We start from the raw sequence: 22115 nt of genomic DNA, 5'->3' as shown, positions 1-22115 counted from the left end.
TGCCTTGTAGGAAATCTGCAATATGTAAATATGTAGCATCAACTTTTAACATTATTAATGGCATTAAATTTCATACACAGGGTAATTTTTCCTGCAAAAGTACAGGTATAATTTATGCTATAAAATGTTCTTGTCATAATTTTTACATAGGAGAGAGTAAAAAGTCTTGGAGAAAGGATTAAAGAACACATTAGAGATGTAAGAAATAAGAAATTTACTAGCCCTTTAGCAGAACATTTTAATCAGGAACATCAATGTGATTTTAGTGAATTGAAGGTAACAATATTAGAACAAGTAAAAACAGATTATATGGGTGAAGATACTATAAAATATATATTAAGAAAGAAGGAATCTGTTTTTATATTAAAATATAATACTTTATATACCGGGGTATGAACAGAGAATGTAACTGGAAAAGTTATATAAAATAAACCTGGAAGTATAAATATATATATATATATATATATATATATCTTTTTAAAAATGTGCAATATATTTAATTGATTAATTGTTAAATTATATAATTGTAAATTAATTTAATTAATGGTAGATTTTATATAAAAGCCCTGTTTTTTTATATCATGAATTTACTCTGTAAAGGCTGTCCCAAGCCGAAGATCTTAAGAGAAATTTATTTCTGTGCTTTTCAGTTTTATGACATTTTACATTTGCTGTTCAAATAAAAGAACTTGCAGGTACTATTCTTGGTCGTTTGTGGTACTAAACAGCTTTTTGTCTTTGGTGGATATAACAAAGGATCAAATACACTGGATCTAGTATTCACCGACATGGGAGAGCACTACACCTCCTCCCCGAACACCACGTCCTCATTAATGAGGTCAGATCACAAAGCTGTCACCTTTGAAATAAAATCAACTCAGAAAACCCAACTAAACATGTAACAGTTAAGAACTATTCTAAGGCAAACTACATCCAAATAAGGGATAGCTTGTTAAAATTTAAGCCCCCCCCAACCCTGAGATCACAGCTACCTATGTAGAATTATTTATATAAATCTTGTACAGATATGTAAATGGCTGCACAGAGGCTGCAGTACCGCTACCAGAAGTAAGTCCAAAACAAACACCAAAAATAAACCCCACTGGTGAAATCCTCACCTCAACAAGGTATACAACAAAAAAAGTCATGGTCAAAATCAGAAAAAGCAACTCCCATAAAGAAAAGAGCTCTCAGATTCAACTAAACAAGAAACTAAGATGTCCAAGTCTAACGAAGCCAACTACAAGGTCAGGATAGCTTCTCAGGCTATTCAAATGAAACCATGACCATTGGATGGGAAATTGCAAATTCACCCCCAGAATGTGTCCCATGTCTCTGATGAACAAATGCTGTCAATAAGTAAAACGTTCTCCATTTAACATCCCCCCTTCACAAATCTCTTAGCTTCTTGTTTCTTAACAATATACCCCCCTTCACAGATGCCCAACATATTCTGGGACAAACTGGATTGGAAATGCATGGCTAGGCTTATAAACGTCCTAGTGGTTGTTAACCTGGTAAAAACTTATGAAGGTATCGAAATGAATGGGTTGAAGAAAGTACCAAAGAAGGCTTTGACAGTCACTGGCTCATAGAAGGCTCCGAGGACTAGGCCCAAGCCCAGAGAAGCTCGGATCCGGGGTAGAGATGGAGAAGACTTGACAGAGAACTCTGAAAGAGTAGAGGAGGAAAAGGTGACTGAACCCTGCCTGAGGGAGCCCCTCGACAAAAAAGGGCTACATACACTAGGTGGGGAAGAAACCTTTCCAGCAATCAGTGCCATAGGACAATGGGTCCAAGGAGCTGGATCCAATAGCGGAGCAAGACAGTCCTTGGAATCTTCAGATCTGACTGGCTAGAGGAGGTGGGGGAGTTGTTTACAGCCCCCCTTAGAAGATTTGGGGTCCTTGGTTCTCTCCTTTGACCCTGATCACCCATGTCATATTTGCTGGTAGGCAGACAAGAACAGAAAGCCTGTCTGACCGGAAGGAGTCCTTTTAAAACCAGGTCAACTATTCTGTTGTTGAAGGCTTGGGAGCCACAATTGTCACAGATGGCACATTGAGTATCAAGGTGTGTGGAACCATTGCAGTAAATACACCAGTCATAGATGGACGTCTTGTGATGGAAGCTTACGTCCACACACTATGCACTTCTTAAAGCTTTTCTCCATGTAGAGGAAAAAAGGGACACCCACACAACACACCCTATATAAGACTAATAAATAACAAAATTAAAAACACTACAAAGCAGGAAGCCTGCTAAAACTATCACACAACCTATCCTACCTACCATCAACCTACTTGTACTAAAAAGGGTAGAGGAGAACAGGTGCAAATATGAACTAAAGGATATGATCTCAACAGAACTAGAAATCAAGCAGAATCCTGAAAGACAGCATATGAGATCTGGGGGTTGTCAGTTAAGGCTAGACATTATGGGTACAGGAGGCAAAACTTAAGGAACTGAAGTCTTTTGGATTTGGCTGGTGTTGGATCAGAGCCAGATTCAATAATCCAAAGGTTGAACCCATCAGAAAAGATAGCATCGAATCTGCATTTTTTAAAATATATTTTTATGCTTTCACATATTTAAATTATTTATCTAGTTAGTTTTTCTAAGGTTTATGGAACAAATTAGATACATTAACTCTGAAAAACACTGAACCTTCTTGGTGTTTGAAAGTGCAACTGCTGCTGTGTATCTACCTGTTTCACATGTCTGTCACCTTGCAATATTTGCATTTATAAATGACTTAGTTCACTGGCAAATTTACTGCAGGTGTACAGAAACAGTCACTGAAAGTATGTGTATACATGGCATAAGCTGCGTTCTATGGCTGCTAAAAATGTTATGATTGCTTGTGGCTTTTTTTTTTTTTTTTAATGGTTGCAGCACAGTGAGAACAATGAATATGTTTTGCACCATCAACATGTCTTCCATTTCCCGTGCTATATACCACCTCATATAAACCTGTTACTTAATACCAGCAGTTTGTCAAGTGTGGCATAGTCATCGGTGAGGCCTACTCCTACAATTAAGTCATGGAGCAGTACACCTTGGTGGAGATGCCAGATGTTGCTCTCCTGGGCATACAGCAAAGTATGGTACCTATTCCGTGACAGGCTTGGAAAGTATTAAAATATGTACTTATTTATTTACTGACACTGACATATAATTAGTGCAGGTGATGTGGAAATGCGACTGTTTTGTGTAAGTCAATCATAAATGAAACTGTTTTGAAGAATTTAATACTGTTTAAATGACAAAACATTTTATTACTCATTTAGGTGCATAACTTTTGTATTTCACAGCGATGAAGTACACAGTTCTAATGCTATGAAACTAGAAGGGTTAAAGCACATTGTGAATTTCCTTTCTTTGAACTGTTGCATGTTCTATAGTTTTACCACAGATAGACACTGCTCTGTAAAAAAACATACAAGCATGAGAACCATGCATTGGTTTGATTTCTGGCACATTGCAAAAGGTTGGTTACAAGACATTAACTCACTGGATTAGGGATTACATAATTAATTAATTAATTACTTTTTTTGGCAATGAAAGTTAGACTGACAATAGTAATGATCACTTGTAAGAAGGAAAAAAAACATTACTTGTCAATTATTTGCAAGTCTGCCATAGGTGTATTTTTTTTTTACTTTTCAGGAATTAAATGGACTACTGCGTTAGCCTTCATTAATGTGGCATTATGAAACAGGAGCTACAGTCAAATTAGCTGTCAGCTGTACTGCTGTGCCAGAAGCAGTAATGGAAATGGACAAGTGGTGACTGCAAAGTGGCTGTCTGTACTAAATCACGTCACATCCATAAGGCACAGTGACATATTCCAGCAATATGAACATCATCATACTGAGGATTGTTTACAGTTCACAAAAGGTGAGTGAACATTTAACATCAAACTTTTTTTTTCTGAGTAAAGTTCCAAACACGGACTTCACTTTTTCAATATAAATGCACATGCTGCTGACGAAATGCAAGCATCATGTAACATGTTATGTATGTTGTTTTCAGGTTGACAACCATACAAGGAACTTGAGAACATTTCAGCCAGTACAACCTTACTGCATGACATATCATGAGTATTACCTTCATATCAAAACATCATCTTTAGAGGCCTACCACTGCGTTATTTTTTTTCTCTTAAGATGTTACTTTATTTTTTGACAGCATGCAGGCAAGGTAAATTTCATTCATAAGACAATATTGATCATATAAATCAATGAAAGTAATGCATTTATTATATCTGTGAACTAAAATTAGCATGTTTATATAGGTTTTGGATTAATGAAAATGTCAACTAAAAGCAGTCACAGACTGCTGCTGGCAAGTCCAGATGGACAGTCTCATACCTTAGGCTTGTGCAGGGGAAGCAGTAATCAAAGAGGTCGAGACACTAATTACATATGGCAAGCATCACTTCATAAATAAATCTCTATGTTGATAAATTGTTTTCACAATCATAGACACTGAACTAAGTACTTATTAGTTCCACTTCCTGATGTGATGTCTTGCACTGCCTGCTTACATTAAATTACTTTACAAGTACTTTACATACATATGTGAGGACACTGACAACTACAAAGTTCACCATGCAAAGAGCCATACCATCATACAGCACAGCAATGCAGCATAATGTCAGGCAAAGAAAGTCCTATGCTCCAAATTAAGAAGCAGATTTAACAACAAAAGTGACAGTCATTTCATTATGGGAGATGTTCATTGCTACAAATGTGTAAATCCATTTTTATATTTCTTCTCCATTCTACTTTAAATCTAAATCAGAATTTAAATAACATTTTTTAAAAATTTCCTGAGTTAATACAGTATATGAAAACTATTTCACATTTCTTGAATTTCAGTACCTGACACTGACTTCATTGCATTTACTGGATGACATTCTTTGAAGTCGCACACAGACTTATGACTGCATATGAGAGTAAAACACAGTAATTACTGAACCATTAATTAACATCTTGTTCATTTATGGATATCACTATTCCTTACTGCTGAAGCAGGAACATGTTATCAATTAAATGTTAACCATTTATATTGGCAATGATTACTTGTATTACAGCCATTGCACTTGTATAAATGATTTTGTGCAATAGTGATTAAATGTAACTGTGCTACATATAGATGCTGTAGTCGTTAGTCCCTTCCATGGCCTGCAGACAAATTGCCACTATTACTTCTGCAGTTGTGACACACATCACAACTGTGGGAAACAAATTAAAGAAAACATATACGTCACTGAATATCCATAACACTACTTCATGTACAATGTGTAACACAATATATTTCCTGTGCCTTCTTTCCATAAATTTGCATATGATACAGATGTCATCAGATGGAGCAGCAAGTGACATGGCCACACTGTCTTGCTGAACATGACAACTGGTGGAACACTATAGTTTGAACCCCATGCATCCCCCATTGCGAGCTGTCTCTGCTGTAAATGAAGAGGAAAGATTGCAAAGCACACAAAAAATGGATGACAGCTCTATTTATGTATGGTGCAAATCATAACTTCTTCATATTATGCCATTACATGTTGCTTCAATGTTTTTTTTACAGAAGCTCAGTTACGATGCAAAGTTCATAACACAGTAACCCCATTTGTTGAATTAAAAGTTTCACTTATATAATCTATGCCAAATTTCATTCATAATAGTAGCATATTTTTAAGTAGTGGAAATATGTACTGAAATGAAGTATTGCATTATATCCTTAATTTTTTTTTTTTAAATGTCACTGTGGTCATTGTGTGCTGATGCCTACTGAGTGAGAGAACATGTGTTGCTGATCACAAGGGGCAGTGGGAAAATATCACATATGGACTCAACAACTTGTGTCACTAATCATCCCGATTTTCATGCCACCTGGCTGCAGAGCGGGAGTTCTAATGTCTTGTCTATATGAATTCATTGAGCAAGATGGGTCAGCTGATGACAATGAACCCATAAATCCATGAGTAAATTGTATAATGCCGAAATACATAGAGAGAATGCTGTATGTGAATTTCTAAACTAAATGCTGATAAATATGTTGGGGTTATCCCTAATAAAACAAAATGGTGGCTTTTTATTACAAAAATTAATACACAACATATAATATATTATGAACTGCTCAATATTGTTTTCATACACATTCCCAAGATACACCGCCTAGAGAAGATTTGTGTATTAAATTCCATCCTGCATCGCAACACATTCGTGCTGCATTCCCTTCAGAAAGTTAAGTAGGATTTTGTGATGCAAGAGGCAGTTTCTTATATATGTCAGAATGATGCATTCAGTTTGCACTATGCAGAAATGGCTGTTTCCTCATTATGGGTTAAATTTACAGTTTTAAAATACTTATACTACATAAGTAGCCACAGTTAATGTTATGTATTTCCTACACAACTCCTTATGCTGTTTTCTACAGATTTCTCACTCAAGAACCATATAATGGCGTCTGTTATAAACTGGAGTTATTACTTTAACATAATCATTTGCAAACCTTTTTTGCCCCACAACCTGCAAACTTCTTTTACAATATGAAGTCATGAGGTACAATACACAGTTAAAAAGCATCAAAAGTTATGTGGTGAAGTGCAACTGGAAAAAACAATACATGCTTCCACGTTACTTACATATGTCAGATACCCGAGTTACTACACATTCACATCTACAGCTGCTAAAACAATGAGAAAATCATGTCAAAATACTAAGGTAACTACATACCCAGGCATAATGTAGTGGTGACATGCACGCATTAAAAAACAACCTGAAAATGCATTATTTATGAGTAGTACAAAGTACAAACACGACAAATTTTACTAAATCTGTAATCGATTTTCTGCTTCAACTGACAAACATCTGACTACTGCTTCACATAAGTAGTCATGCTGGAGTAAATCATAGACATTACAACTATCATCAAGTTCTTGAAAGCACATGTTGTTTTGTTTGTTGTTCTTAAAATAAGTCACTGTCACTCATTGTAAACACTGGATACTTTCACATTTTCCCTGATGTTACTCGCTGCTATCTTTCCACAATTTTTTAATAATTTCAAAACATTCACTAATTTTACTTTACTATGAATTGTACTATCACTACATTTACGCTTCACTCCAATTTGCATTTTACTTTACTCACAAATCAACTCACAACTGAGTATACTGGTTAAGTTTAGTGGACATGAACCCCCTGGGACCCTATTAAGGAGCTCTTAAGGCGGCGCAATGTTTGGCAGAGCACTATGTCTACAACCGAACCATAACATAAAAACACAACTACCTCAGTAAGAGCATGGGCATATGGAAGAAATTTAATACAGTTCCATTGTGTAGCATTTAAATATTTTTGCATCTATACACCATCTTGTCTTCCCTCATCTTACCAGATAACAATAGGCAGTGTTACAAATGGTCAGGACATATTACAAGATTATACTAAACTAATATTGTTAATATAGGAAGTCTTGCAATGACTAAATTAATTACTATTTGATACTTATCATTCAAATTGTCATAATTATGTTCACATTTTCAAAACTAGAGACCTACATGCTATTGAGGGTTATAGTAAGAAAATACTGTAGTGGAAAAAAGTGCCAATGATCATTTAAGTCACATCAGTTAGAAGATATTGCTAGTTGTCTGTTAATTATTTCAACAAATAATACTTCCATATACGCAAATGACTTAAAAAGTACTACACAATATCTTATGAAACTGACATGTTATGAAGATGAAAGCATTTGCTGTAAAATTAATTCACGCTACCCATGATACAGTTATATTATTAATGCAGAAAAGTTCAAGATATCTGAAAAATATATGAAGGGAAGGGAAGAATTTCTAGGAAGGGAAATAAAATGTTAATATTGTACTTTATAGATGGAGATGAAAGCAGTTTCAGAGACAATTATGCATATGATTATCATCATCAACATGGGGTCACTGTATCAAATCAATTGTTACCATCTCCTGACTCAGTGCCTCTCTCTCCTACTTCATCAGTTATACCCGACTGTTGCAGTTCTTCTCTCACACAATCCCATCCATCTCTTTGCTGGACACTTTGTTTCCTCTTGCCTTCTTCCTGTCACAAACTTTCTTAACCATATTGTGTTCTGCAGACTGCGGTGGTGGTGCTGCGGTAGCATTGTCGCCTCACAGTTAGACGTTGCCCGTTTGATTCTCAGAGCGTCTTCTGTGTGGCGACATGCGTGAATGGGCGTTCCTTCGTTGAAGGTTGTGCGTTAGGCCCGGCAAGCCAGCACGTAAAAATCTACTGCCAATCATTAGCGGACCGGAGTTCCGCTGTGGCGACCCCTAACCTGGAAAAGCTGAAAGACACAACAACATTGTGTTCTGCTTTCCTGCTCATTTGCCCAAACCACTGTAATCTTTTCCTTTTGACCTTCTCTGCAATTGGAGCTACATGAAGTTCTGCTCCGATGTACTAATTTCTCCTTCTGTACAACATTATTTACCATTAAATATTTGAGCAGAGAGATCTCAGTGTCAGCTAATGGCTTCTGGGTGGGTTAGGTATGTGCACTTACATATTTCTAATGAACACACACACACACACACACACACACACACACACACACACACACACACACACACACACACACATGTTCAGGCACATACAAGCAAACTCTCTGCTGGTATGTCTCTCTCCCTCATGCATTTCTGTCACCTGTACTCATCTACTGTACATATCTTTATTTGAAAATGGGAACAAGGAACATTGATCTTAGCTGGTTATGTGCATAGTTACTGTGCTCTTTTTTTATCAAAGCATGTTGTGAGGGAGTATTTTTTTTTCCTTTTGCTTTCTTCTGTCATCAAACAGGGATGGATTAACCACCTAGGGGTTTATCAGACCCCCCCCCCGAGGTATACTTCACACCTAGAAATATTGATGTCTTTATCAAAATATAAGAACCACTTAGCCCATCTTTTATGCAAATTTTTCTGCCTGTTGGATAAGCTGAAGCTCCTGATTAACTGTAGTCTGATTCTTCTTAGTTGCACACAACTGCATGATGTTGTCAAACGGGTGTGTTTTACCTCTCTGTTTAGACCCAACAACCACAGCAAAGAAGTTTTGCGTGTCCACTATATTTGCGATAAAAAGGCTTTATTTAATCTTGGCATACAAAAAAAGAAGAGTTACGTACTCACCATACCGATGCATCTGTGTTGTCTGTTTTTATCCTTCCTCAAACTTTGGGTTCCAGATCTGACTTCGGCCACTTCTCAAACTTTGGATCAGTAGCTCAAGCTCCCCTTAAGCATAATTTTCTCACAAGCCCCACATTACCTCAGATCGAGTTTACCCCACTGATATCTGTAACAAAAGGAGTTACTGCCAGCCCAGCTATCTGGAATTTTGTAAATGGTTGTGTGTCATGCTATGTGTGAATATCAGCATGACTCGTATGTTTGTTACAACTGTATTAGAACTGTATGTCATGTTCTACAGACATGTGTGGAAGAGATATTTTGTAAAATACTGAGTCGAAATGTATATACACTATCGTTTAGACGTATATGTATTTTAATAATGGGGACTGAAACACAAGAAGTTAACTTCAGAAGAACAGCTGAAAACTTAATTTACTTTATAACCACATAATAAAAGAGATGTTATCTTTCAGTTTCAGTGCAACAGAAGACAATGTTTAGAACTAGATGTTTTTTGTATTGTCTTTAAATGTGGAGGAATGTAAATTATTTTATGATTTCCATCACTTGCCAAAAGATCTAAGATCTGTGTGTTTTCGCAGGTAGATGCTAAAATCAATGGTTGTAAGCCTGGGAACTGACAGTCAGATGACAAGAAGTGATGTCATGCTGCAAGTATCCCAGCAGCAATATTTGAGATATTAATTTAAGAACTCTCTGAGAGGTATTGCATTTTGTATTTTGTCTTTTGACATGACAGCATCAGCTGGGAAACCCGCTCACCATATCTGTCTTGCCTAGCTATGAGTAAGTCAGTCTAGAGTATAGTAATTTCTCTTAGATACAGTTAAGAGTATAGTGAAGTATAGCTTAGATGTTCTCTTTATTTGAGACTGTTCTGCAATGCGGTTTTAAATATTTCCCGTGATTTTGAACTCTGAGGTAAATGTGATTGTTTACCATTTTCTTGTTCTTTGATTATTTACTATTAAATATATTTAAACCTTTCAATTGTGGCTGGTCTGTCTAGAGATATTTAACCTCTTAGATTACTTGCATATCTATTTTGTGACAGTGTGCAGGCCACTCCTAAAAGCCTTGCTCTTGGTCAAACTACCATTTGTATTTACACTAGCATTACACAGTACGATTGGACACCCTTTATTAAAGGCCTTAAAAAGTAGCTGATAAGGAGTGGCTGGTGGCAGTCCAAACTACCTTACAGTTTGGGCAAAAGGGGGCATAGCTAGTAAACCTTTACTAGTCATTCTCAGGTGTGTGTGTGTGTGTGTGTGTGTGTGTGTGTGTGTGTGTGTGTATAAATCAAACCTCAAAGTGTGTTTGTGTCAGCTACATGGGCAGGGACACAAAGCACTGGTTGGACAGAGAGTTTGCTGGAGATCTTGGCTTGGCCACTCAACTGAGATCTTAACTCTATAGCTGCGGCAGTGGGAAGCCTTATTGGGGATCTAGAGAAAAAGGCATAAACCAGCCCCAGACTGACCGTGGTCTCTGTGTGCTCTTAAGGGAAATTGCACTTTACTTTGTCTATACTTGTCTACTCCCAGTGTGCATGTCCCCCACTGTTGCCAGTGGTGTGGACTGAGGCTCCTTGATTACTGGGCCAGTGTTGGGGCATCACATATTAATTGGTTGGTAGTGGTGGGATATCCACATATTAGGATTCAGTGGTGTGAATATTGAATTCCTGTAGCCTGTAAACAGTGGTCACTAAGGAAGGTGCTTGTACTCTCAGTCACACAGTGAATATTCAGAGTTTCACATCACAATAGTTTTACTTTTTTTGTTAGCTTAGTCAGGGAGCGCATGCAATGATGTCAACAGAGGAGTATGGCAAGCTGACAAAGAGCCAGATGGCTGAGATGAACCAAGACAAAGGCCTAGTGCATGCCAAGCTGAATAAAGCAGAGATGATTGCAGCCCTAGTCACAGCTGCATCACAGACCAACAACCAGGATGACAATCAGAATGGCCTTGGAGATGTACAAATCTCAGAAAACAGACAGTTCAACCTTTCCAAAGAGGACTTACAAATCCATCTGGAGTTAGAGAGACTTGAACTTGAGGCCAAACGTTTGAAAATAGAAGTGGCAGTGAGACTGAGATATCTGGAGGCTGAGGAAAATAAGAAACTGTGACGTCTGGACGCTGAGGAGAATGAGAGGCAGAGGCAACATGACAAGGAGATGCTGACTCTTCGCCAGAGTCATGGAGGTAATGGGAAAGGGAATAACTGAATCACAGAAGCCACAAAGATCATTACATTTCTTCCACAATTAACAGAGGGTGATAATTTTGTCAGTTTTATTCATATGTTTGAAAGGTTATGTAAACATTATAATGTTGATCAAGGGCTCTGGGTATGGTTCCTGACCCCCTTACTCCATGGTAAAGCTGCAACTGCTATTTCTAAATTATCTGACACTGACTGCTTAGATTATAATACTGTTAAAAATTGTGTTTTACAGTGTTTTAAGTTAACATCTGAAGCTTATAGGAAAATGTTTCATGAGCACAGATACAAGGCAGATGACAGTGTCTTTGAACATATTGCTGAACTAAGCCCTCATTTTCATAGGTGGATGAGTGGGTGTCAGGTTACCACTTTTGAAGGACTGGCAGACCTTTTGGTGAGGGAACAAGCCATTAGCAATGAATAGCAGATAGGCAATGCAATACTGCAGATGAGATGGGAAGAAGGGATACCTAGCAAGCAGGGCATCACTGCACAGGAAAGAGATACTCAGTGCTGCCCATGGTTCTAAGGGAACTCACGGTGGGCAGCTTAGACTGCCTCAACTGAGTCCGCCAGTAGCAGGGGAAGCCACTAGTCCAAGTACACATCCAGGATCAAGGGTTAAATATTTTAAATGCAACCAATGGGGCCATGTACCATACAGATACCCACTGAGACAAGGTGGGGAACAAAGGTAGGAGAGCCAGTAAATGAGAATGACAGAATGCCAACACTGAGTGGTCTGGAGACAACAAGGGTACCAAACTACCACAAGAGGTTATATCCTAGCTTAGTAAATGGGAAACAGGCCACTGCTAAGAGAGAGGCAGCCTCTGACCTAACCATTGTGAAGCCTGCAATGGTTAAAGAACAGCACTGCTTGTTTGGGCAATATACTCCAGTCAGAGCTTTAGGAGGGACCCCAATCCAAATACCTTTAGCTAGGGTTCACCTTGACTGGGAGGGTGGAAAATGAAGCCAGCAAGTAGGTGTGTTTGAGAATATCCCTGCAGATGTCCTGACAGGGAATGATTTTGATAATGCACTACCTTGTGTACATGCAGACACACACAGTTAGACTTGGAGACAAGCATGTGGGTCTGGTAGTCTGGAAGGAAACCAGACAGACCGCAGACTTGAAGCCAGGACGGGTGTGGAGGCTACTTCAGCGAGGGAGCTACCCTGTAGCAATGAGACTGAAGGTGAGCCACAGCTGCTTCTGGGTACTGGTGTTCCCTTGGACACAGTGACTGCAAGGGCAGAGGTGAGTAGTAGTACCCAGGCTGACAGTGAGGCACTGCTGTCAGAGGATACCAAACTTCCTGTGGAAGGGGTGCTGGGAAGGGTTACCAAGAGAGAGTTGTGACAGGCTCAGCTCTCAGACCCTACATTACAAGGCCTGAGGGACATACCTAGTAAGGCACCTGGTTGTCAAGGGAAGGGAAATCTGTATATTGGGACAAAGGGTTACTTGTATAGAGAATGGATCCTTGAGGGAGGGCTACAGGGTGAGAGAATACAGCAGTTGGTAAAGCCCATAGCCTACTGTCTGGCACTTCTAGCCATAGCCCATGATATTCCCTTTGCAGGTCATATGGGCATAAAGCGTACCAAGAGACGTATTATGTAGAACTTTTATTGGCCTGGGATTTCCAGAGATGTAACAGAATACTGCAGGACCTGTGAGCAGTGCCAAAAGATAGGCAAGGCAGGGGACAAGGTCAAAGCTCTTTGATGCCTCTGCCTGTGATTGAGGAGCCACTTCAGAGGGTAGCTATGGATAGTGGGGACTCTGAGTACCCCAAGTTCCACAGGGAAGAAGTATATCCTAGTGCTAGTAGATTATGCTACCAAATACCCTGAGGCAGTGGCAGTGTCCTCCATTGAGGCAGAAAAGGTGGCAAATGCTTTATTAGAGATTTTCAGCAGGGCAGATTTCCAAAAAAGAAATGCTCACTGACAGAGGTGCCAATTTCATGTCAGACCTGCTGGCTTGTCTGTGGAAGCACTGTGGGGGGGAAGCATCTAAAGACCACCTCCTACCATACCCAGACTAATGGTTTGGTGGAGAAGTTAAACTCTACACTAAAGATCATGGTATTTGCTGACCAGTTCAAGAGGGAGTGGGACAAATATTTGCCCCATCTGTTCTTTGGTTACAGACAGATGCCTCAGGAATCTACAGGTTTTTTACCATTCAAATTGCTATATGAGCATATGGTGAGGAGACCTCTAGATTTGATTTGAGATGAGTGGAAAGGCGAGTGTGAATCCCATAAGCAGTCTGCAGTGGCATATGTCCTAAACCTCAGGACAAAGCTCAGGGAACTCATGGGCTTGACCCAGATGTACCTAGCAAAAGTCCAACAGCAGAAAAAGGTCTGGTATGGCAGGAATGCTCGAGCTAGAGAGCATTCTGTAGTGCAGCAGGTAATGGTTCTCATTCCTGCAAGACACAACAAGCTGCAGGTGGCTTGGGCGGGACCCTTCAAAGTGGTAAGGAAGGTTAGTGATGTTAACTACATGGTAGAACTGCTAGGCAGAAGGCAGGGGCACAAGCTGTACCATGTTAACGTGATGAAACCTTACCATGACAGGGAGGATCTGGAGTTAAGTATTTGAGTGAGGCTTGGACTGACATGTCAGTGGAAGGGGTAGCAATGTCCCAGCAGCTATCCCCAGGTTTGAGAAATCCAAGCAATGTTAAAGGAGTTTGGCGACATGTTCACTTGAAAACCAGGGTGCACCCACCTGGTGCAGCACCATGTGGTTACAGGACCCTAAAGGTCTATTAAACAGGGCCTTATAAGGTGCCCGAGAGTCAAACAGACTCTGAGGGAGGCAATACAGGACATTTTGGAACTAGTGGTAATCCAGGAGTCCAGCAGTCCCTGGGCCTTCCCAGTGGTGCTGGTACCAAAGAATGATGGCAACACCAGGTTCTGTGTGGACTACAGGAAATTAGTCACAGAGAGTCAGATGCTTACCCCATGCCTAGGACAGATGAAGTCCTAGAGCAGTTGGGTGTGGCTAAGTATCCTATCACTACTGATCTTGCCAAAGGTTACTGGCAGGTGCCTTTGACTCGCAATGCTAGAGAGAGAGGTCAGCCTTGGTGACTCCTTTTGGCTTGTATGAGTTCACGAAGATGTCCTTTGGGATGAAAAATGCCCCAGTGACTTTCCAGAGGCTGGTAGATCATATTCTAGCAGGAGGAGGAGATTTCTCCCTTGCTGGATGACACTGTCATCTACAGCCATTCCTGGCAAGAGCACCTTCATCATGTCAGGGAGGTGCCAGGCAGACTACAGAGGGTAGGGGTTGACCATTAAGCCCAATAAATGTCAAATGTGTATGGCAGAGGTCTCTTAACTGGGACACAGAGTGGAGAGTGGTAAGATCAGGCCAGAGCCTGCCAAAGTGGAAGCCATCCAAGCATGGCCTGCCCGTTACCAAAAAGCAGGTGAGGACATTCTTAGGGACAGCAGGGTGCTACAGAAAGTCTGTCACCAATTATAATACCACAGCTGCTCCCCTCACAGACGTGACAAGGAAAAACAAGTCAGATAAGGTAGTGTGGACCCCAGCATGTGAGCAAGCATTCCAGAAGCTTAAAGGAGCTTTGGGAGAACCCCCTGTGTTAGCCAGTCCAGATTACAGCAGATAATTTTTTGTGCAGGTGGATGCTTCAAACCATGGGGTGGGGGCTGTACTTAGCCAGGTTTCCTCAGAGGAAGAAGAGCACCCAGTGGTATATCTCAGCTGTGGGCTCCAACTCAGGGAGGAATGCTATGCAGCTGTAGAAAAATGAATGTCTAGCCATAGTGTGGACACTGCAGAAACTTCAGCCTTATCTGTATGGAAGGAAATTCACTGTAATTACAGACCACAATTTTTTAACATGGCTACATCGAGCCAGCCAGCAAAATGCCAAGTTACTAAGGTGGAGCCTAGGGTTGCAGGCATATGATATGACAGTGCAGCACTGCAGTGAGGTTAGTAATGCCACCACAGATAGGCTCTCAAGACATTCATAGGGCAAGGTATTCCCAGATAGGCTGAACCCACTCAAGCAGTGCTTCTCAAGTCTTCGGGAGACACAATGTCTAGAAGTAGAAGCTTTTTGTACTGTCTTTAAATGTGGAGGAATGTAAATTATTTTACAACTTCCACCATTTGCCAAAAGATCTAAGGTCTATGTGTTTTTGCAGGTAGATGCTAAAATTAATGGTTGTGAGCTTGGGAACTGATAGTCAGATGACAAGAAGTAATATCATGCTCCAAGTGTCTCAGCAGCAATAACTGAGATATTAATTTAAGAACTCTCACAGAGGTAGTGCATTTTGTATTTGGCTTCAAAGGGAAATTGAGTAAAGCCCTGGAGAAGAATCAAGTACAAAGGAGGGGTAGGGTCCATGATAGGAGGCCTGAGCAAAACGTTAACTGTAAGAAAGGCTTCACAATCTAAGGGAGGCCAATGACAAATTTTGCTACATAAAAATTGGTGATTGCAGCTTAACTGTAGAGTAACTTGCTTCATTCTGAAAAATGGAAGCCAGAAATTCTAAAAATGCTGGAATGGGCATCAAAAAGGGGGTTTAGGTTTTTCTTGTTAGCCCAGATACAAAATCATTTCCATTTGCTCTTGTACATCTTCCTACAGGAGATTTCTTGAGAAGTAAGGATGTGTAAAATTTGGGAAGAAAATCTGGACTGTCTAGCCATCATTGGAAGTGGAGAAACCATGTGGTCAACCTGTAGGCTTGTATGTCTGGGTGAGGTAGCCCTAAGGGGAAGAGACAGAAGATCTAAAAGGGGATTCAGAACCCAAGGAGGGTACATCAAATGAGGTCAGATGAATGGGAACCACACTTGTTGAGGCCAGACTGAGGCAAGGAGGATCACCTTATTCTTCCATTGATAAGTTTTCTATAAAAACTGATGAGAGGTGTGGGAGGGTAGGCATAAGAGAGACTGGGGGTCCAATCATGGATCACAGCTTTCCTTGTTGTTTCCTCCTCTAGGGGGAATTAGGGCAAATAAACCTGCTGCATTTAGAATTGTGGACAGAGGCGAACAAGTTACTGCATGGCTTGCCCTAGTGGTGAAAAATCTGTTTTACCACTGAAGGATACAGAGATCACTCATGAGTCATAAGAACACATTTGGGTAGCCTGTCTGCTAAGACAAGAGACTTCCCCGGAGGATGCCTTGCTAAAAGAAAGTGGGTGGAAGACATTGCCCACTGTCACACTTTCATTGCCTTCTGATGCAAGCATTAAGAATGGGTTCCTCCCTGCTTGTTGATGCACCAGACTATTGATATGTTGTCCATCTGCACAGGAATTGTCCCTTGAGGCAGGATGTATTGAAATGCCTGCAATGCTAGAAGGAGTGCCTTCATCTCTAGGATGCTGATGTGAAGTTTGGCAAATAAGGGGGACCACATGCCTTGAACTGCCTGTCCCAGGTAATGGCCCCACCCCAACAGGGAAGTGTTCATGGTCACAGTGGTCTTGGGCATTGGGAGAACAATGGAGCAGCCCTACAAAACATCTGGATCATGGATCCACCAGGATACATACTGTTGGCAGATCTTTGTGAATCAAATAGGAGAGGTCTTGGGATGTCCATTTACAGAACACTGGACTGGTAGAATCCATTGTAGTATTCTTATATAGTATCTCTCTAAGGGTAGAAGAGTTATGGAGACTGGTGGTAACTGTACAAATAGTAGAATTTTTGCTTGAAGGTGTAATTTGGATAATCTGGACTGAAGAAGCAGAGCTACTAGAGAAACTGTATCTAGATGAGCCCCTATGAATTCCAGGGTTTGGGTGGAAAGCACGTGAGATTTGTCACAGTTGCCTGTGACTGCCCAGGTGTAGACAAATGGAGCAGGCCATCCCTGGAGCATCAGTAGATGCCTGGTGGGAGCCGTGTGGAGCCAGTTGTAGAGGTAAGCAAACATCTGAAATCCCAGCAATCTCAGGTGAGCTGCAACCTATGCCATACACTCGGTGAATGCCCAGGGGCTGTGGTGAGACCAAAGTGCAGGGCTCTGAACTGAAAATGACTGTCTTCCAGCCAGAAGCAAAGGTATCTCCTGGATCATCTGTCAATTTTTGTGCGATAGTATGCATCTTGGAGATCACATACATCCAATGGTCTTTCCTCAAAAGAGGGAAAATGGACTGAACCATGACCATTCAGAACCTGGATTGTCTGACAACTTGGTTTAAGTGGATTAGGTCCAGTGCTGGCCTGAAGTTCTCACCTTCTTTTGGCAACCAAAAAAAATTTTTGAATAATTTGAGAATCCTTGTTGGTCTGGAGAGACCTCTTGGATGACCATACCTCTCAGCCTCTTAGCACAAGAAATCTGGAAAAAGCCTAAAATAAATGAGGGCAAAGGCCCAAAAATAGGGATAGATTTTAAATATTGCTCTTATAAACTTAAAACATTGCTAGAATGACAGGATTTATATTAGCATACATTTTCTGAAGTATATGGGTACCGCAACTGAAATGCATGCCTTTCTTTAGTGACTTCATGCCTTAGGGATTTGCCATAAAACCACAAATTTTATGAGGAACGGGTCAAAAATATGAGACAAAAATCTGGACAGTCTGTGAAAACCTGGACAGCTGAGAGGTATGTGGATGACTCTTATTCTTAGCAGCTTTTTTTTTTTTTTTATCTCAGACTACTGCCTTCCTCTGATGGGGTGGTACATCAGAAGTTTTTCATGGGTGAATGGGGGGGGGGATGTAATAATGTCTGACAATTATTCTCTACACCCAGAGATCTTTGGTGATAGCTGTCCTGGATTCCCCTTCCGAGTGCATCAGTCGGCAACTGTTCAGAGGCACTGGAAATGCTTTTCAGTAAAAGGGTCTCAGAAGCCTTGGTTTTCTGAAGCCCCCTGTCGTGTGGGCAATATCTACCATTAGCGCTTCCCCCCTCTGCTGTGGAGGGATCCATCTCCATAGCAATCCTGTGAGTACCCTTAAGATTTCCAGAACCACATCTCTCTCTCCCTTTCTGGTTTCCTGAGAAGGTTCTCTGAGGGGTAGAAAAACATATCCCTATGGCAAACAGGGTTTCCCCATCCTGTTCACTCATAGAGAGTGTCTCTAACTTTGGGTCCAAATAAGATAGATCCAAAGGGTGCACTGATGAAGGACATCTTGCAGGGCTCCCGAAAGTCTCAGAGACTCATCCAGGTGTGTTGTCTCCAAACGATAGTGCCTGAACTTGCCGCTCTCAAAACACCTTTCGTAGTGCGTGAAATCAGGCTCATTGAGGCGGCTGACAGGGACTGAAGGTTGGCCAGTTGTGAAGAGACTGTCTTTTTATTCCCTACCACATATGGATCTTGAGAGAGATTTCATAAGCCCTTTCATCAAATCTCTCTAAAACCTTGGAGAAATTTGCTAGGTAATTCAGCGACCACAGAACAAAGATCTCTGAATCAAAAATTCACTTCATAACTCTGTTCAGTAACCCAGACTATCTGTTAGGGGGACGGATAGATGGACTTTCCCTCAACAAGCTCCTTTTGGTGGCTAAGACTACCACCATGGCATCAACTGAGGGACTTCTGTTCCAATGGGCATGGTTGTTGGGTGCCATTATTTGTTCGTTTACTTTTAAAGTCCAATGGGAAATGAAGAACACCATTTCATCTGCTAGGGTACCACCAAGGATGTACTGAGCCGGTTCTGAAACTCTCAAGAAACACTGACTCCTCCTGGGAAGGGGCTTTGGAAAACCAACCACCTTTCTGTCTCAAAAGTTTGAGAATTCCTCCAAATGAGACACCCTCAAGGGGTGGCCTGGGGGACGTCTCACCTTTATCTAATTCAGTGTCTCCTATTAAAGATTCTGGAGGGAAATCAATGTGCCTTCTCTTGCAGTTACACTTCCAGGAAACTTCCTCATGGGGATGATCCAAGGTTCGTAGGTTCTTGTAAGAAGTAAATTTAGCTACCAACAAAAATTACATACTTGATAAAATTTTTACATGTTTCAGACTTCTACAGTAGCTCAAATTTTAAGAAATCTGCAAGAAAGAACACAATTAAAACTAATCAAAGCAACAGACAAAATAGTGCAGGATTTTAAAAGGTAACAAATGCTCCGTATGAAAACATAGCTGTAATAAAACTGTGGTCTATGCAGCCTCTTCAATGATTGTGCCACATCACTTCAGATATTAGAAGATATCTCTTTGAAATCATCACACAACAATCAGGATGGAAATGCACCAAACTAACATGCTTCTTAAACTATAACACTATACAAGACCTCTGACAACTTCAGTGTTATCAGGCTTTGTAATCTGCTTTACACACCTGTATTATTAAATTATCACTTAAGCAGACACATACATTAATTAAAAAACACATTCACATTTTTCATATACATATTAAATTGAACAATAACTACATTCCAACATTTCACAAATTGTTCAATTTTTCCTCCTCCTGATTATTACTCTGCATGCATTGCTTCCACAAATTCCATTTACTTCTGTGTAATTTGCTCCTATCCTTTTTAAAGATCCCACCTCTATTTATTTTATCTCATTTACAATTTTCAGCACATTAATTACAGTTGGTTTAGATTTTGATTTCCATTTTCTAGTAAATGCTTTTTGGCAGCCACTAGCATTAAAGTTATTAAGGCATTACTATGTTCAGGCAATTCAGATCCTCTGTCCCAGCACAAACAAATCATTGCCTTACTTTTATTGTTCCTCCCAACATTTCTGACCGAAAACTACATGGAATTTTTAAAATTTGCCAATTGTTTAAACTTCCAAAAGACATACTTCCAGCATCTTCCATCTACCTGCGGAAAAATTCTCTGAAGTCTGCTTGAGGTACAAAAATATCTATGTAAATACTTCGAAATAAAAGTCTTAAATCTTCTGGACTCTTCACATATTTGGCAAATATACAGATGGCCTTTCCATTGTTCCTTTGTAAATCCTTTCCATTCTGTCTTCCCAGTCTTTCCTGACCTCCTCTGATTGATTCTTATAGTTATCATGCAATATTTTATATGCCCAAAATTTGCTATTGCTACATTTTTTCCACATTTAATGAGACCATTGTCTTTGCACCAATTGCTATCATGGTCTAACCTATGTTGGAGCAATTGTGAATTAGTGGAAGATAAAATCACATCCAGTTTACAGCTGTCTGCAAACAATGATAACCATAACCCAGAAATGTTGATCTGAAAGTCTGAGGAATGGATAAATAGAACAAGGCCAAACACTGACAGCTGCAATACACTAGTGTTTTTTTTTTTTTTTTTTGCGCTTTCAGAAGTGGCATCTGCAATTCTAACCACGTGGGTTCTGTCAGACAATAAATTAAATATCCGCTGAACAACATAAGGATTTACATTCAGATTTACAAGTCTGTCAATAATGCTTGGTTTGGAAATAATGTCAAAGGCTTTGTTCAGATCCAGATACGTTGCATCCACGGAGTAATTGCTATTCGCGGTTTTGGTTATTTTTTTCAAAAAAATAAAATAAATAAATAATAATAATAATAACAAGGTTAAAGAGGCAGGACTTGCATTTGAAAAAGCCAAACTGATGAGAGTCCAGGGTTAAGAAATTTTCAATGCCCAGATTAATTAGGTGTGACATAATATATTCCACAAATTTAAAATGAGACTAGAGAATCTAATCAGTCTATAGTTACAAGGGTCTACCACCCTTGGGTAATGGCATTACAGTGGCCATTTACCATGCTTCAGGGATGTAACCTGTGGAGAGGCTTAGATGACAGAGATTAAATAGGGGGTTCAGATAGGCCATATTTAGCAATAATATTCAGCCAATCTGCTATAGTATCAGGGCCCATGATGAACTGTTCTTAGTTTTTGAGAGGGTTTGTTCCATGGTAAATTAAAGGAAGTGGATGGGATTGTGGTATCAGTGGATGAACTAAATTTGTCAGCTAGGGCATCAGCTATTTCCTTCAGGTCAGAGTGAGCAGTATTACTTGTGAGCTGGCTCTGAATACGGTTAGGTGTTAGTTCTTAACTTCCTGGTATAACTAAAGATATTGCTGTAAGTGGGTATTTCAAGTACATACTCCGCAAACTAGTGGTGAATTTAAGGGAACTATTAAGTGCACTTTTAACAGAGGTAGAATATGAAGTCTTAGAAACTGCTTAATGCTTACATCATTTTGTAATTCATTTATAGTGGTATTCCACCTTAGCAGTTTATTTTTAAATTTCTTATTAGAGTTGGTGCAGACAGGGACTGCCTTAGGAACACTACTACTTAGAAGTTAGAGGCACAGACACAAAAGCATTACCAGTGGGATCCATCAGAGTAGGATTACTGCAGAATTTATTTAGGTTATCAAGTAATTAAACAGGGTTTGTTTTTCAGAAGTCCTTAAACACAGAAGTATTTACAGGCAAAAGTACCACCAGTTTTAAAGGAATAAGGCTAAAGATGCCAATAGTTTAAAGATATACATACACATTACATTCTCCTTTTTCAGTAGCAAAGCCTTTTCCAATCTTAATTTAGGGTAGACCGTTATATAGTGTACAAGTAGTCATAAAAAATATTTTATATTACATAGTACTTTCAACTATAATACTGC

At 39.9% G+C, this 22115-nt stretch overlaps 1 protein-coding gene across 1 annotated transcript in view; it reads right to left on the bottom strand.

The window, feature by feature from the left end:
• LOC122793690 (mitogen-activated protein kinase kinase kinase 10-like) overlaps positions 1 to 22115 on the bottom strand; it is a 1334525-nt gene that overhangs the window by 348301 nt on the left and 964109 nt on the right. Inside the window, exon 6 of the mRNA XM_044061910.1 lies at positions 19324 to 19458. Within this exon, the coding sequence (XP_043917845.1) occupies positions 19324 to 19458 (135 nt within the window). The remainder of the gene's footprint in view (positions 1 to 19323; positions 19459 to 22115) is intronic.

Source organism: Protopterus annectens, chromosome 2.part0 (assembly GCF_019279795.1).
Source record: "Protopterus annectens isolate FY-2018-M chromosome 2.part0, PAN1.0, whole genome shotgun sequence".
Lineage (NCBI taxonomy): Eukaryota > Metazoa > Chordata > Ceratodontiformes > Protopteridae > Protopterus > Protopterus annectens.
Note: the sequence above shows the minus strand (reverse complement) of the source record. Positions and strands in the feature narration are given on the sequence as shown.